The 17,523-nt window shown below is 38.3% G+C and overlaps 1 protein-coding gene across 1 annotated transcript in view; it reads right to left on the bottom strand.

The window, feature by feature from the left end:
- KCNH1 (potassium voltage-gated channel subfamily H member 1) overlaps positions 1-17,523 on the bottom strand; it is a 207,091-nt gene that overhangs the window by 89,687 nt on the left and 99,881 nt on the right. Inside the window, exons 8-9 of the mRNA XM_032216574.1 lie at positions 4,924-5,123; positions 3,334-3,586 (exon numbers count right to left, since the gene is read on the bottom strand). Coding sequence (XP_032072465.1) covers positions 3,334-3,586; positions 4,924-5,123 — 453 coding nt within the window. The remainder of the gene's footprint in view (positions 1-3,333; positions 3,587-4,923; positions 5,124-17,523) is intronic.

Raw genomic sequence — 17,523 nt, 5'->3', positions numbered from 1 at the left:
CATGGTGTTGTGGCTGGGAAGAGGGCAGAGGTAACTTTTTGATAGATGACCTACCATCCTACTTCAGGCTCCTTGCTCGCCTCAAGCTGCCACCTAGTGCAGATGTCCAGAAGGAAGGAGTATGTGTAACTCAGCTGAAAGCAACTAACAGAAGCTAGGAGAGTCTACTCCTACTGTGTCATCCAGCTCAGTCACCACAAAGGGGTTGCATATCAGAAGGGTTCTTTCAGGAGAAAATGGTTTAGAAAAACCCCTGGCCTCAGTACCTGCTATGATACGAAGGTTGCATATGAGTAGGTATTCATCAGAAATTATTAGCCTGACACTTTTGAGCCAAAGTTTGGAGGAAGTAGGACTGTGCACAGTGTTCATAAAAGCCCAATCAGTCCTTTAGTTTTATTTTAACTTAATATCATTTTTGTTAGGAGTTATATCTACACAACCTCCTTGCAACAGGGAAAAGATTATTCTAGCTGTATTATCTGTGTAAATATATATCTTTAAGACACAAAGGACAGTTCACCTCACATGTATAACGCTACTGCAGCCAACTTTATATTGAAAGTAGGAAGCTGTGCCTCCTAGAACAATATTTCATTTGATTAGGTTATTCTTCTTGGCTAACAGAATATATTTTGTTCCCTTGTATAATAAACATACTATAAATCAAGTTTATCCAAAGGCCAAGGGAAAATATGCTTTCAATTCACAGGTTTATAGGTGAAATAAAAGATAAGGTACCAACTCCAGCTCCCCAAAAGCCTCATAACTCTCCTCTATCACTGAGGTGGACCAAGAGAAGGCACAAAACTTTCTGTGATATCAAAAACCAAAAGAGGAACACACGCACACCCAATTACAAGCCCAACAAGCAACCCAATCACCATGGCCAACTCGCTGCGGGATAACTTGCCACAAGACAAAAATTACATAATATAGAAGAAATTGTGAAATAAAATCATTAAAGAAAGGATGCAAAAAGAGGGACAAAATGAAATGTGAATGACAGAAAATTAAAATAATTTTTAATTATTTTAAATAATTAAATAAAATTGTTGAATTATCCTACAATGTGTTTTCCTATGGCGAATTGGCCACAACCAATTGGCCATGGTGAATTGGCAGGAGTGAATTGGCTGTAAGTTGGTTGTGGCAAGTTGTCCCATTCCGACTCAAAAAGGCAAACAGATCAGGCGTGGGTTCCTCCGGGTTCGGCCACAGTTCGGCCGAGTTGGTAGTAACTCGGCCTGCCACGCCCCCGAACCGGTTCTATTGGTGGTGCCATATGTGCCACCATCTTCTTTTTTTTATCATTTTTTACTACTGCACATGTGTGTGTACCGTGCATCAAGCGTGTGTGGCATGCACGAAGCACATGTAACATGCATCAAGCACATCCCTGAGCGAACCGGCAGTAGCAGAAGCTTGAACCCACCCCTGATGTAGATATATACCAGTAGGTCAAAGGAATCCTTATAATATCTTTATAATATAATAATATTATAAAATCCTTTTAATAAAATCAACAGCCAGGGATTATTGGCTCCCAAAAACTGCATGGCATCCCTGAATCACCTATGCTGGAGTACAAGCAATTCTACCAAGTAATGTTCTTTGCTTATATTCGGAAGCATGTGGAAATGTGGCAAATGTTTTCAATTTAGACATTACTATCTTCCTATTAGTATTATGAGTGTGGAGTCCTTGGTGCTCTCTGAGTTTGGTTGTTTTGTTGCAGATGTTTCATTACCTAACTACATAATGGTACATCCCAAGAAGGCAACCAAACTTAGAGAGCACCAAGGAATCCACCGTTCAACCCCGAGCTTCGAATCCTCTATTAGCATTATGATTGTATCAAAATGCAAACAGTCTGACTGAGGCTCTGTACATGGGTATGTTGTGAAAGTGCATGGGTTGTAGGTCAGGATCTTGTAACAGAGATTGTAAGTTTTCAGATGGCTGCACAGGTCAAACTATTGACTTTGAAGAACTGTGTAAGTGGAGCTGAGCAACTAAGAGCGGTTGGGGAGGTGTGTCATGTCTTGCCAGCTTTTGTTAGTGTCTTCAGTCAATGGACAGTCTTGTGTGCACTAGACTAAAACAAGACCAAAACCATACCAGAAGATATCACAATGAAAAATAAATAAATTTTAGCTATGGGAGTAACAACAATAAAGAGAAAGCTCAATACAAGTAGTCCTTGACTTACAAAAGTTCACTTAGTGACCATTAAAAAAATGACTTATGACCCTTGCAGTATCCCCATGGTCACATGATTTACATTCAGATGCTTGACAACTGACTCACATTTATGACGGTTACAGTGTCCCGGAAACATGTGACCTTACCCCATCTTCTGCAAGCAAAGTCAATGAGGAGTCCAGATTCACTTAACAACCGGGTTATTAATTTAACAACTGTTGTGATTCACTTAACAAATGTGGCAAGAAAAGTCACAACATAGGGCAAAACTCACTTTCACACTTAGCAACATAAATTTTGGGCTCAATTTTGGTCATAACTTGAGGACTACCTATAATAAAATTAGCACCAAAACAATAAATGTCCAAAAACATTACTACAGTTTTCAAAAGAGCTGAGAAAACTAAAAGGCCAAAAGAGAAGGTAGCATAGGTGCCAGGTAAATTTTTCTACAGAGAACATTTCATAAATAAGAGTACCCACATAAAAAAGATAAATCTGTCCATAAGTTTAGTTTTCCACGATTCCTTTAACATTTACTAGCTGATAACCCGGTGTTGCCTGGGTATTTATTTATAGGGTGAAAATGTCCAGATCAAATGTAATTTCTAATGTTGGATTTTCCCCCTTAGCAGAAGGAGCCTTCTTGTAGCGTACTGTGAAGCTGTTACCATGGCAACTCCACTGCACTGTACAGTAGAAGCCCTTTTATGGCAGTACAGTAGAAGCCATTTTAAGGCACAACAGGCTGTATCTTAACAGAACGCATACCCCATGGGGTTTTAGGGGTGTCTTATCCCTACAATATTTTTTTCCAGAGCGTAAGTCACCTGTGTACCAAATTTGGTTGAAACTGCTTGAGGCATTCCAGAGTTATGCTGGAACATACACACATACAACCATTTATATAGATAGATTAAACAAATGTTGCTGTTTGAAAGAATGTGGAAGGATCCTCTGGCCAAATCTAACAAGCAGACATTTTGTTTTATACTTCAGTTCCAATACTAATTATTGCTGTATAGTCAATGTCCACATTGCTAACATATTGTGAACCTTCCACCAATACAAATTACAGTTTGTATCTCAACACAGATATACTCGCAGATAGAATATAGTAGAACTTACCCAAAATTGCAACAACTTCATCATCTTGGATCACCTCCAAGGATCCTGAAACCACAAAGCACAGATTGTCCACGCTCTCACCCGCATGGTAAATGAGATCTCCCGGAGCACAATGCACAGTCTGAAATTCCATTGCAAGAGCTCGCAGGCACCCATCACTAGCCAGTCTGAATGCTGGGTGCTCTTTAAAAACTTTTCGATTCAGATGTACACAGATATCTGCTCTCATGTCCTTAGGACAGATCTGTAAAACCTAGGACAACAGGACCAAAAATAAGTGTGTACAAGCCTTAAAGAACGTGTTAAAACTCTGTACGAGATTTATCCTTATATTAATTAATCCTTCGTGTATTTGCCAGCGAATTTATTCTTTCTTTATATTTTAAATTAGTTCTAGCTAGAACTGGAAGCTTATTCTCTTCTGTTAATCACAGTAAATGTTGACAAAGGATTGTCAAAGGATTTTGAAGCAAGTTAAATAAACAAAGCCTGTTTTCAATTGGGTTTTCCCACATTTTGCTTAACAATAAATTAAAGAAACTTCAGATTATTATAGTTTTACAAGACCAAAAAAACCAGTGATTTAAGACAAACTTATTTTCAGATTAATTAACCATGAAAATATTAAAATAAAATTTAAAAATATTTACTTGTTATAAATACAAATAAGTATAATAAAATAACAAAAATGTGGTAAAACTCTTAATCTGTTTTGTATGACCGATAAGCTTGTTGCTATATACTGCAACTGATCATCACAGTTTCTTCCAACTGATATTATGAACCAGTTAACTATTATATTTAAAACATTAATTCATAAACATAAAAAGGTCAGACTTAATCTTATTTTATTTTTATTTAGATAAATTAAAACCTCAGGGGTTTAGAGATTCAAGGGATATATGAAATTTCAACAGATTTGCTCAGATAAGCATATAACATAACCACTAGAACGAACTGCAGCGTACAAAGCACACTTGTTATTCATTTTGTAATATTTTTCAATTTTTGTATGTATGCAAAATCGGCAGAGCATGCTTGAGAATTTGGCTTGAGAATTTCCAGATCTACATTTATCAACCAATTGTTCTACTTATTGATTTTCTACAAAACAAGGACTCAGGGAAGCAGTAAATATATAGGATATTAATAAATAGCAGTGAAAAGCTAAGTAATGCTAGATTTTTCAAGGGACCTCACCAGTGGTAAAATTCAATTTTTATTTACTAAGGTGTATGGAGAGCAGAAGAGCTAATAATGGGTTTTTACCTTTTTGGGCGTTGATGACAAGAGGAACTGCTGTAATTACTACTTAATACAATAGGATATTGACTATGTAACAGTATACATGTGATTGTATGTCATGAAAATGGAAAATAAAAAAGTATATCCCAATTTTTATTTACTACCAGTTCTGTGGGCGTGGCTTGGTGGGCGTGGCAGGGGAAGGATACTGCAAAATCTCCATTCCCAGCCAACTCTGGGGCCAGCCGGAGGTGGTATTTGCAGGTTCTCCGAACTAATCAAAATTTCTGCTACTGGTTCTCCAGAACCTGTCAGAACCTGCTGAATTTTACCCCTGGACCTCACCTTTTCAGTATCAATGCCCCTGGACATTGACCAAGTAGAAACAATGTAGTCCATCACACGTTCACTCAAGCCTTTGGGCACTTGGTAGAGCTTCAGGAAGTCCCGGACACTGTTTAGCATTTCATGATATCGGTTTGTATTAGCATACATTTGCTGAAAGATAGTTGTCACATTCCCAAAAATGGTTGCATATAACAGAGCTGCAAATAGAAGAAGGTGGGGAAGGGGGAACAAAATGAAGGTGGGCCTTCTCTGAAAGAGGCTGATGGTTTGGCAACTACAGCAGTTCATTGCAGTATTTGTGGGAGAAAATAGCATCAATTCCATCAATTGCAATAATAATTATCGTAATTGTTACAACCCTAAACACTGGTGCCATTTATTGCCTATTGGTACAAGCCTTGAGATATGTCCTTTCAAAATTGCATGTATTACATAAAAGAAGGATGCCTCGTCTTGGTACAAATTCTCTTGTTTCAATTAAGAGTGCCATTTTCAATTTGTTTTATGTTAAATGACTTTACTGAGTAACTTCACAGCTGTGCAATTAGGGAAACATTTTCTAACCCTGAAGGCTGCTCATTCAATTCATGTCACCTTAAATCACTACATCCCATTCAGTAAACTGTATATAGGCACAGCCTCTTTCAATGCTATAAATAGAATGCATATATGTATTAACTTTTGTAAGCTTACCTTTCCCAAACAGAAGTTCATGGAGCCTTGCAAAAGTTTAAAATGTCTTGTACAAAAAATGGATAGACAGAAATTCAACAAAAGCCAACGCAATAAAAGCCCTTTAGCAGCTTGAGCATGAAAGGTCTCTGATTTTTTTCCACTTGGTAGATCAGATTATTTTCAATAAGTCAAATAAATGTGCTTAGAGAGTGTGTTATGGTTGAGAAGCCACAACAGGAGAAGCTGAGACTCGGGAAGATGTCAGTTCCAGAAACAAGCCTCCATATTCAACAACAGTGTCCGATTTTCATGCAAGAGATGCAATTCCACCTAAAAAGGAATCTCAAGGAAGTATTGCTGGGGAAAACTCTGCTAAAGATTTTGAAACCTTTCTCCCAGTGCTGGTACAGTTTAAAGCTCTCATGAAAGCATTATACCAAGTTGCTAACCCAGATAGAATGTACTGAGAAGACTATTGGGGATGGATGGGGACTGATAGGCAAACTTAAAATTCTGACAGCAGGTCTTGAATGCTTTCACAAAATGATTGCTCAGAAGTCTGCCAATTTACAAAATGGCTACCACAAGATAGATAGTAATCACAAACCAATTTGCTGAAAGATGAAAAGGTGGGTTTATTAGTTCATGCTTATCAGTTCTTTTCAACCCATATTAGGAAATATTAGGACTTGGACCTCAGTGGTTTATTCCTGGGTTGCATTATTCCTATAAGTGTATTTAGGGCCTGTCCACTACTGTTATTTGAGCTAAGCCAGTATTGGGTGCTATGCCCAAATGTTCCCAAACAGTGTCTTCCAAGGGAGAATGAAGCAATTTTCTTTTGGCTCAGGTGTGCCTTAACTCCATGTAGGATCTTCACGGGAGGAAGCTGATTTTCCAATTGTGAGAACTATTGTCTCTCACTACTCACTACTCACTATTCCCTACAACCTGAGCTTACTTCCTGGTATTTTGCAAACTTTATTGGCAAATCTCTTCTTAATCCCTCTAGTCAGTTTTATAATGCCTGTAAAAATGCACTGCCCTGACCATCTCTGCTTATGCATAGATCCAACTATCATATCAATCCAAACTCTGAGTACAAGCCTTTACACATATTTTCTCTACCCACACAGATTCTGGAACCATAGTTAAAAAGTTGGGGAAAGTTCCTACTTGGGGAGGCAAATTTGTTGTGTCATGCCTTCTGAACAGCTTTTAACAGAAATTTATATGCAAGAAATATATTACCTTGTCACCAGACAACTTTCCCCTTATATCAACTGCTCAGATATTTTGGGGCTTGGCCAAAGACAAACAATATATGCTGAAAGCACAAGGGAGAGCCACTTATTTATTTTGCTCCTTTCTGTAAGGAATGGGAAATCAAATATCTGAAGTCATCTGATAATTTTGTAGTCTCCTATTGGATGACTGAAGGATACACTGAGTGGTTCATGGTTCCCAACGTTTAACCCTTCAAATTAGGACAGGTCAGGACAGGTCCACAAGACACTCTGAAACTCCATCTCATGCTATAGACTATATAGTAACAGAATCTTGAAATCCTAAAAGCCTCTCTTATATCAGAGAATCAAGTTTCTGATGATATTATCTAGTTTGGTAATGAAACATCTGCAAGAAAACAACCAAGCTCAGAGAGCACCAGGGAACCCACGGAATCAAGTTTACATTTCTTTGAAACATTTGCTTCTTTTCCTGGGCTTAAATACTGTTTTGCTAACTGTAACGTCCTTCTCCAAAGTCATCTCTGTGGTCTTTAATCCAGAATTCCTTGTGAGGAAGAATCAAGTAGATTGCAAAGTTCATCTTGAAATGTTTACAAGGAGGTGGAGAGTTGAAATAGTTCCATGACAAAATGCCCATGGACCAAAGACTTAGGCCAATATTAGGCCACTTTTTAAGTATCACTAAGATGTTGTTCATGTGATGTGTATCAGCATTAATAGAGAGATGGTTTATTATATAGCAACCTTGTTCTAAACAATTTAAAGTGCAGCAGTTGGTGTCAAAATATCTCCAATCTTTCTTTTTCCTGGATAGGGTGAAAGGATCCCAGCAGGGGTGGGTTTCAACAGGTACAACCGGTACAGCCCTACCAGATGGTGAAATTCAGTGTGCCTTCCCGTATCTGTTGGTCAGAAGGCCCCGTACCGGAACGCTCCCTCCCCTCGTTTGCTCTTTCACTCGCCCCACCCATCCGCATCATGCTGCCGAAAAGTTCTCAGAAGGAGAACCAGAAGACGAAAGAACTGGTGAGTAGCTGGGGTGGGCGGGGAGGATGTTGAGGAAGAAGGAAGAGGCAGAGGGGCTGGAAGAGTGTGTGTGTGTGTACAGGCTGTGAGTTTTAAAAATGTCTGCGTGAATCAGTGGTGTGATTCAGCCAGTCTGCACCTATTCAGGAGAACCGGTTGTTAACTTTCCAAGCAGTTCGGAGAACCGGTTGTTGGAAGAAATCTCCTTTTGCTTTTTTCCACTTTACAGGGCTAATACTGTAAGGAAGGCAGGAAGGAAACATTCTGGTATTGTTTATTTATTGCCCTGCTTACAGAAACTGCCTCTCCGGTTAACCCTCATTACATTGTAACAGCTAAGGTGAAGCGCCCATCAACTTGAGTGATGTTGAGTTGGCCACGCCCACATGGTCCCATGACCACCACATCTACCCAGCTGGTCATTAGGACAGAGAACCGGTTGTTAAATTATTTGAATCCCACCACTGGCATGAATCCAGGAAGAGGGAAGAGGCAGAGGGGCTGGAAGAGTGTGTGCTGTGCACAGGCTGTGAGTTTTTAAAACTTCGAGTGAATCCAGGAAGAGGGAGGAGGCAGCGGGAATGGAAGTGGGTGTGTGTAAGGTGGTCAGTAATGTTGAAGACCAGCAAGGACAGCCATATTTCCTCTGTAAGTAGCTGTTTTATTGTTTTGTGTACTTATTTTATTCTTATTTAAGTTGTAAGTGCACAAAATAATAAATTTCCTTTTTTATATCTTCTTTTTGTAGGTCATTCTTTGGTGCAAAGAATTCAGTGACATTGACTTGGCAACTCCCACGCAGTCACATGACTGCCAAGCTACTCCCACCCGGTCACATATTGCCAAGCCACTCCCACTCAGTCACATGACCACCAAGCCACTCCCACAAAACAGGCCACACCTACAAAATAGGTTCTAAAAAAATGTGAAACCCACCACTGGATCATAGGTAATAGATTCTCCAAAATAAGATTAATCCCTGAGATAAAAATAACCAAAAATGAATGACCAGCATTTAAATATTATCTCAACAGAAACAGATAGATTAAAATGGCTAATCATTTTAATGATCTTGTTTTTTTTAAACCAAAAACATGCCTCCTCCCATGTAGAAGTGTCCAATTCTTCTGATCATCTTGATTTTGTGATATCCTATGGAACTTCATTTAACACTAATCAGAAAGAAAAAGGTTTTGATTGTGACGCTTCTGTACCGAACAAGCTTCTCTCTTGAAATTAAGCATGTACGAACTTAATTATGGCTGAAAGTAAAAGATGGCCTTGGCTTGAATGTGCTCAGCTCTTGGTGCCAGCATCCATGTATTTTTCTTGCCAGAGTGATGGAAGAGATTTGATTTTTATCCAGGGTGGTGGTGATGATAATTTTACATCCCACTCTAGTCAATAGACCTAGGTGATCCCCCATTCTATATTAAACCATGTCAACCCTGCTAAGTTTCAGCCAAAATCATTCCACTGTTACTCCCTACCAGTTTTGTTTTTTTTTAGATTTTAGGTATATGATCTCATCTCAGTGTTTCATCCTTTTTGTTGTATTATTGTGACCCAGTGTGTTTTTTGTACAATCAGCAGAGAAACTAACAAAGTGCTTATGGAAAAAGGATTAGGATAGGACATTATTTATTTGTACTCTTCCGTGGAAGAGAACAGCATAATGCATAGAGGAAAATTACCATAAATTGTAACAAAAAAAAGGCCCAATGGCTGATAATTTTTTTAAAAAAATGAAACATTAGGTATATTATTACCACAGTAATCTGCCTGCAGACACCTATGTATCAGTTGAGCAGTTATATAAATAACTTCTCAACTCAAATAAAACAAACAAACAAACAAATAGTTCATGAATGCAGTTAATTTGAAGCCAGTTTGATTGTGAAGCAGTAATGGGTCTGCACGTGTCCTAGTAAGAATATTGCAAATTATTTTTAAACCTGAAAGACAGCCATGCTACTCCTGGAAGAGAATTTAAACAGGGCAGCATTTTCCAAAATAGCTTTCTTTGAGTCAGCATGCTACAGGCTAAAATCACAGAATAGTACCAACATCAATAGTTTTATTTTTCATGTGCCCATAACCAGATGTCATATCAACCAAGTCATACCCAATTTATCATAGTAAAGAATTTTAGGGAAGACGGTCTTTCAAGTATTTAATACATTTACTGCTTTATTAATACTTTTACTATTAAATTTATATACCATCCAACTCCCATGGAATCTTTTTAGTAGTAAAACTACTACAACCCCCTGCTGCAGCAGGAAACCTTATATTGTCTAGATTATTTTGGTGCCTCTAACAGAGAGGAAAATTGCCAGAAAGGAGAAGGAGTTTACTAGAACAATACTGCCATGCAGAGTAAGGCAGAGATAGCCCTTGACTTATGACTACAATTGAGCCCAAAATTTTGTTTGCTAAGCAAGAGCGTTGTTAACTGAGCTTCACCACATTTTACCCAATCCATGACATCTCCTGATGAGTGACATCAAGTTGGCCACGCCCACCCAGTTACATGACCACCAAGCCACACCCACAAAATAGGCCACGGTCACAAAATAGGTAGTAAAAAGTTTTGAAACCCATCCCTGCATTGTACGGTTTGATAGCTTCTTAGTATCTTGACTATCACTAAGTGTTCTATCTTTTTATTCTTATTTATTTATTTATTTATTTATTTATTTATAGGACTTGTATGCCGCCCAGTCCCTAGGGACTCTGGGTGGCTCACAACAAATACAAATAAAATAAAAGCATTTAAAAATATTTAAAAATACAGAATTAAATTGTTGAATATATTTTATTCTCGTTATGTACACTGAGAGCATATGCACCAAAGACAAACTCCTTGTATGTCCAATCACACTTGGCCAATAAAGAATTCTGTTCTGTTCTGTTTTTACCATTCTGCTCCTGACTTTTATAACTATGACTTGCAGATTCTTTGCATTTTCAGTTATCAGGATAGTGTAATCAGCATAGCTAAAGTTATTAATATTTCTTCCGCCAATGTTAAAACCATGCTCATCTTCTTCCAATTTAGCTTCCCTGTATTCAGTATATTGGTGAATATATAAAGAGAAACTATAGAGCCTTGAAGGGACACGGTGGCTCAGTGGCTAAGACGCTGAGCTCGTCGATCAGAAAGGTGAGCTCCCATTACTTGTCCCAGCTTCTGCCAACCTAGCAGTTCAAAAGCACGTAAAAATGCAAGTAGAAAAATAGGGATCACTTTGGTTCACCTTCAGTGTTTAGTCATGCTGGCCACATGACCAAGGAGATGTTTTTGGACAGAGCTGGCTCTTCATCTTTGAGATGAGATGAGCACCGCCTCCTAGAATCAGGAATGACTAGCACATATGTGTGAAGGGAACTTTTACCTTTACCTATAGAGCCTTGATCACTCCTTTATCAACCTGGTATTTCACCATGTTCTGTTTATAATGTGGCTTCCTGATTTGTATCTAAGTTTCTCATCTGGTCAATGAGATGTTATGGGATTCCAATTTTACTGAACACTTTCCACAGCTTGACATGATTGGCACAATCAAAGGTCTTTCTACAATTGATGAAGCACAATGTGACTTCTTTCTGATATTCTTCTCCTTTCTCAATTACCCAGTGTGCGTCAGCAATAATATCTCAAGTTCCTTGGCCTTTTTCAGTCTGAACATCTGGCATCTCTTTTTCCATAGAGGGCTCTAATCTGTACTGGATGATCCTAACATTATTTTGCTAGCATTTGAAATTAAGCATATTGTACAATAGTTTATACATTTCAAGATGGATTCATCCTTCCATTCTTCCAAGGTGGGAAAATAAGGACCCAAATTGTTGGGGGCAATATGCTAACTCTGTAAACTGCTTAGAAAGCACTGTGAAGTGGTGTCTAAGTGCTATTGCTATTTTGTTAAATCTCTCTTTTTTGTCATTAGAATATTGTACAGTATACTGTACTGAACTCTTTCTTTTTGTATATAAATGTTTTTATTAAAGGTTTTACAAAGCGCATAAAGACTAACACAAACTAATATAGGATTTAAAAAAGCAAGGGATGAAAGGAGGGAAAAGAAAAGTACAGAAAAAGTGACCAAAAAATTGAAAGAAGCTTCCGATTTCTTCTACAGAAAATACAAATAGAATTACAATATTGTCTCTTACTCTGTGATTAGAAAAGAACTCAAATTTTTATTTTATCCATTCTTTTCTTTTCCCAAAAATCAAAATCACAAATGTATTTTTTCTGTTTCATGCAAAAAGTCTATCAGGAGTTTAATGAAATTGAATTTGACACCACTGCTCTAAAGGGATCATTTGCCTCCCTATCACTGGTGCCCAATACAGATGCCTTCTTGCTTTAGCTGGGCAGTTGGATGACTTCATGCCTTGAATGTCCGTAATGGGAATGTATACTCTTGGCATACATTCCTAATGTTCTTCACTCATCCCTCCTAGGAATGATAAGGCAGTACAGCAGGACCTGTGGGTGTTATGGCCAGAACCCAAAGATAAATTAGATATATTTTAGACTGATTATTTTAATGGCCTTGGAACACAGTCTGTAATAACATTTTCAGCACAATTGGGTTTAATTGAGCACCTTTTCCACTTTGAGCCTAATATTTCATTTTCATCAAGGCACTCAAAACATGTATTCCAATTGTTAATTATAATTCCACACTCTACATTATAATTATACTTGCTCACAGGCATTGTATTCCTGCATGAATGATCTTTACTCTACCATTAGTTACTTACTGAAGAGACAGTAAGAGCAGCGAAGACTAATCAGCACATTAAGATAAGCTGACCCACCAACGTTTCTGAATAAAGTTTTTAGCTCCATCCCTTTGTGACCCACTTCTTCAAGTCCTCTGCATTTATAAAACAAACTATTAAATATTCTTTGTTTTTACCATTTACAAACAACTAACAAGGAAAAAGGAAAGGCACAGTTGACTGATTATGTGCTTTCAACTCAGAATCGATAGCCATGTAGACAGACCTTCTCCTAGGTCTAGGACAATTCACTGCGGCCAACTCACCATGGCCATCTCACTGACACCAACTCACTACAGCCATACCACCACAGCCATCCCGCCATAGCCAAATTGCCATAGGACAACTCGCTGTGTCTAACTGGCAATGGGACAACTCACTCTGGAACAATTTCACACTCAGTGCAATATATGTTATCCACCACTGTTTCTTTAACCTTATTTTCATTTTTGTCTATTTACACAATTCAGCACAGTTAAGTCATCCTGTGTGGAATTGGCCCACAGCGAGTAGTTCCATGGTACAACCCATGATAAGTTGGCTGTGGTGAGTGGGCAATGGCAATATGATCATGGCTGTTGCAAGTTGTCCCATTCCATCTCCAAGATGATTAGTGCTTAACTTTGCTCTTCACATCTTGCAGTGGTGGAGTCATCACCACTATAATCAGGTTGATCCAATAAATCCTAAAATATCTCATATTTGATATGTTATCTACTTGCCTACAAAATAAAATAAACTGAAAAAAGAAAAGAAGATATTTCATTATATAGTATATTATAAATATGGAGGGGAAAAAACCTGTGTTAACATGCAGTATTTAAATATTCATCTACTATCATATAAAAAAGTTGCAATATGAAAAAATATATAGCTGTCATATTTCCAGTTGGAAAATGAACAACTGTATATTTTTCTAAGATTGTAACATTTCATATTTGCGGAATGATTATTTTTGCAAGTTATCATATTAATAGTTTTCCCGCCTTTCTTTTCTTTCTAGTAAACTTTCAGTTACTATCACATTGTTTACCAATTATTATTATTTTCTTTCTCAAAGTTCTTTTAATATTGCCAGGGAGCATAAATCCTTGAACATGAAAAAATACAGCTCCAGGATGACAGGGCCTCTTTTCCCATTGGCCTTGACAAGAAATTAATCACGGAGTTTTCTACTCTTAATGGAAACAGAAATGCTGCTGTTGGGGTTGCTTTCATTGATATTTCTGCACTGAGCAGGGAATAGGACACAATACTTTTCATGGTCCTGTCCAACAGTCATATATAATAGGCTGCTGAGGGCAATGAAATAAGAATAAATAATGGAAGAAAACTGTGTATATCTGTGTGATGTGTATAGGGCTTAGTTGGGTGGAGTCATGTTTATTCATAATTTTAAAGAGATATTTTTCGAAAGAATTCAGGTTGCATGCACAATGTTTCATGTATGATCTACAAAGACATAAACTTATTCTCTTCTACGACAAACTCACTAATTATGTACAATAAACTCTGATTTAACAGTCCTATATTTATCTGAATGGAAAAGGTAAAAGTTTCCCCTGTGCAGTCATTTCTGACTTTAGGAGTCAATGCTCATCTCCATTTTGTAGCTGAGAGAGCCAACATTGTTCAAAGACATTTCCATCATTCTGTGGCCAGCATGACTATATGCCTAGGCACATGGCACACTATTACCTTCCCACCGAAGTGGTACCTGTTTATCTATTGGCATGCTTTTAAACTGGTAGGTGTGCTGGAGCTAGTGCAAGTAATGTGAGTTGACCTCGTCATTCAGCACTTGGGTCTCGAATCTAGATTGTCAACTTTCCAGCTGACAAATTCAGTGCCTTTAACCACTGAGCCATCAGCCCTCCCCTCATACCTGAATGGAAGACTACTCTAAATTTAAGAAGTTCTCCTTGAAAGAAGGAAGAGTAGACAGGGAAGAAAATTGTAAGCAGAGAAGATTATTCTGTACCATACCCAGCTACACTGCCTTGCAAACCTACAGTTGCCAACAAAACCTAATTATAAATATTTTCCCCAATACACCAGGATGGGAAATGGGGTTCAGTTTTAATACAATACAATAGCAGAGTTGGAAGGGACCTTGGAGGTCTTCTAGTCCAAACCCCCGCATAGGCAGGAAACCCTATACCATTTCAGACAAATGTCTATCCAACATCTTCTTAAAGACTTCCAGTGTTGGGGCATTCGCAACTTCTGGAGGCAAGCTGTTCCACTGATTAATTGTTCTGTCAGGAAATTTCTCCTCAGTTCTAAGTTGCTTCTCTCCTTGATTAGTTTCCACCCATTGCTTCTTGTTCTGCCCTCAGGTGCTTTGGAGAATAGTTTGACTCCCTCTTCTTTGTGGCAACCCCTGAGATATTGGAACACTGCTATCATGTCTCCGCTAGTCCTTCTTTTCATTAAACTAGACATACCTCGTTCCTGCAACCGTTCCTCATATGTTTTATCCTCCAGTCCCCTAATCATCTTTGTTGCTCTTCTCTGTGCTCTTTCTAGAGTCTCCACATCTTTTTTACTTCGTGGCAACCAAAACTGAATGCAGTATACCAAGGCATTATAAAGTGGTATTAACACTTCATGTGATCTTGATTCTATCCCTCTGTTTATGCAGTCTAGAACTGTGTTGGCTTTTTTGACAGCTGCTGCACACTGCTGGCTCATATTTAAATGGTTGTCCACTAGGACTCCAAGATCCCTCTCACAGTTACTACTATTGAACAAGGGACCACCTATACTGTACCTGTGCATTTCGTTTTTCTTGCCTAAATGTAGAACCTTACTCTTTTCACCATTGAATTTCATTTTGTTAGATAGTGCCCAATGTTCAAATTTGTCAAGATCCTTCTGTATCTTAAGCCTATCTTCTGGAGTGTTGGCTATTCCTGTCAGCTTGGTGTCATCTGCAAATTTGATGAGTTCCCCAATTATTCCCTCATCCAAATCATTGATGAAGATGTTGAAGCATACTGGGCCTAAAACAGAGCCTTGGCGTACTCCACTGCATACTACCTTCCATGTAGAAGCAGATCCATCGAGGACTACACATTGAGTGCAGTTGGTCAGCCAGTTACGAATCCATCTGGTGGTGACGCTGTCTAACCCACATTTTTCTACTTTAACTAGTAGTAGGTTATGGTCTACTTTATCAAAAGCCTTGCTGAAGTCCAAGTAAATTATATTGCTGGCATTCCTCTGGTCCACTAATTTTGTCACTTTGTCGAAGAATGCGATAAAATTAGTCTGGCATGATCTGTTTTTGACAAACCCATGTTGGCTTTTGGCTATTACTTTGTTTACTTCTAGGTGTTCGCTAATTCGTTGCTTGATTATCTTTTCTAGAATCTTCCCTGGTATTGAGGTCAGGCTGATAAGTCTATAGTTTCCTGGATCTATTTTTTTCCTTTTTTGAAGATGGGAACCACATCAGCTCTTTTCCAGTCCTCTGACAGTTCCCCTGTGCTCCAGGATCTCTGAAATATATAGTTCAGTGGTTCTGAGATCTCTTCTGCCAGTTCCTTCAGAACCCTGAGGTGTAATCCATCCGGTCCTGGTGATTTGAACTCATCTAGGGTAGACAGGTGCTCACTTACCATTTTCTTCCCTATTTCAACTTGTGTTCCTAGTCTGATTTTTGTGGTGTTGTTTTTGGTAGGTTGGACTGTTTTTTCCCTTTGTGTAAAGGCAGATGCAAAAAATGAGTTAAATAGTTCTGCTTTATCCTTGTTGCTTGTCACCTTCTTCCACTTTCTCCCATCAATGGACCAATTGTTTCCTTAACTTTTTTCTTGTTTTTAACATGTTGGAAGAAGCTTTAACATGTTGGAAGAAGCTTTACTTTTGTGGCAAGCCTTTCTTCATTGTGAGCCTTAGCTTTCCTCACTTCATCTTTACAGGCTTAGTTATATCTCCCTCTTTCCACTTTTTCATTGTGGTACATTTCTCCTTTTGTTTCCTCTCACTTCAACAAAGTGGCAGGTAATTCCACAGATCTGCAGAAGAGGGAAATGTAGACAAGGAGGAGGCTTGACCAAAGCTCTGCTGAGGATTGTGAAAGGAGAGGAAATAGCACCAACTTATATTACACCTAAAAAGACGGATGACCCAATGCGTTGTCTAGTAACTACTACTGTGATATGAATGAGGCTCTTTTTAATGCTATACTTAATCTTGAGTGAAAAGTTAAATAATTTTACGATTGTAATATTGACATACTAAAAGTCATGCAGTTAAATGCAGCCTGTAGTGCTGCATTTAACCACTGCACCAGCCGAGGTGGTGCAGTGGTTAAATGCAGCACTACAGGCTACTTCAGCTGACTGCAGTTCTGCAGTTCGGCTGTTCAAATCACCGGCTCAGGGTTGACTCAGCCTTCCATCCTTCCGAGGTGGGTAAAATGAGGACCCGGATTGTTGTTGGGGGCAATATGCTGACTCTGTAAACCGCTTAGAGAGGGCTGAAAGCCCTATGAAGCGGTATATAAGTCTAACTGCTATTGCTATTGCTATTAAAAAAATCTTACTCTCAATACTTTAAGCTTTTAATGGAATGTTTATAATTTTTAATCTTATTTTATAAATATTATTGCACTGAAATCTGCATTGAAATAACACAACATATCCAGATTTATAACATTACAATAAGGACGGGGGGAAATAATTTTGTTTTAAATCTGCAAGGGCAAAATGTTTTTGGAAGCAGCACTATAATTGGGAAATCATTTCCACTAATTTGTTTCTTTATCCTTTTTGGTGGTCTGTTTTATTTTTAAAAATATTTGTATTGTTTTGTTTACTTCAGCCTTACCATGACAAGATTT

The sequence above is a fragment of the Thamnophis elegans genome, chromosome 4 (genome assembly GCF_009769535.1).
Source record: "Thamnophis elegans isolate rThaEle1 chromosome 4, rThaEle1.pri, whole genome shotgun sequence".
NCBI lineage: Eukaryota > Metazoa > Chordata > Lepidosauria > Squamata > Colubridae > Thamnophis > Thamnophis elegans.
Note: the sequence above shows the minus strand (reverse complement) of the source record. Positions and strands in the feature narration are given on the sequence as shown.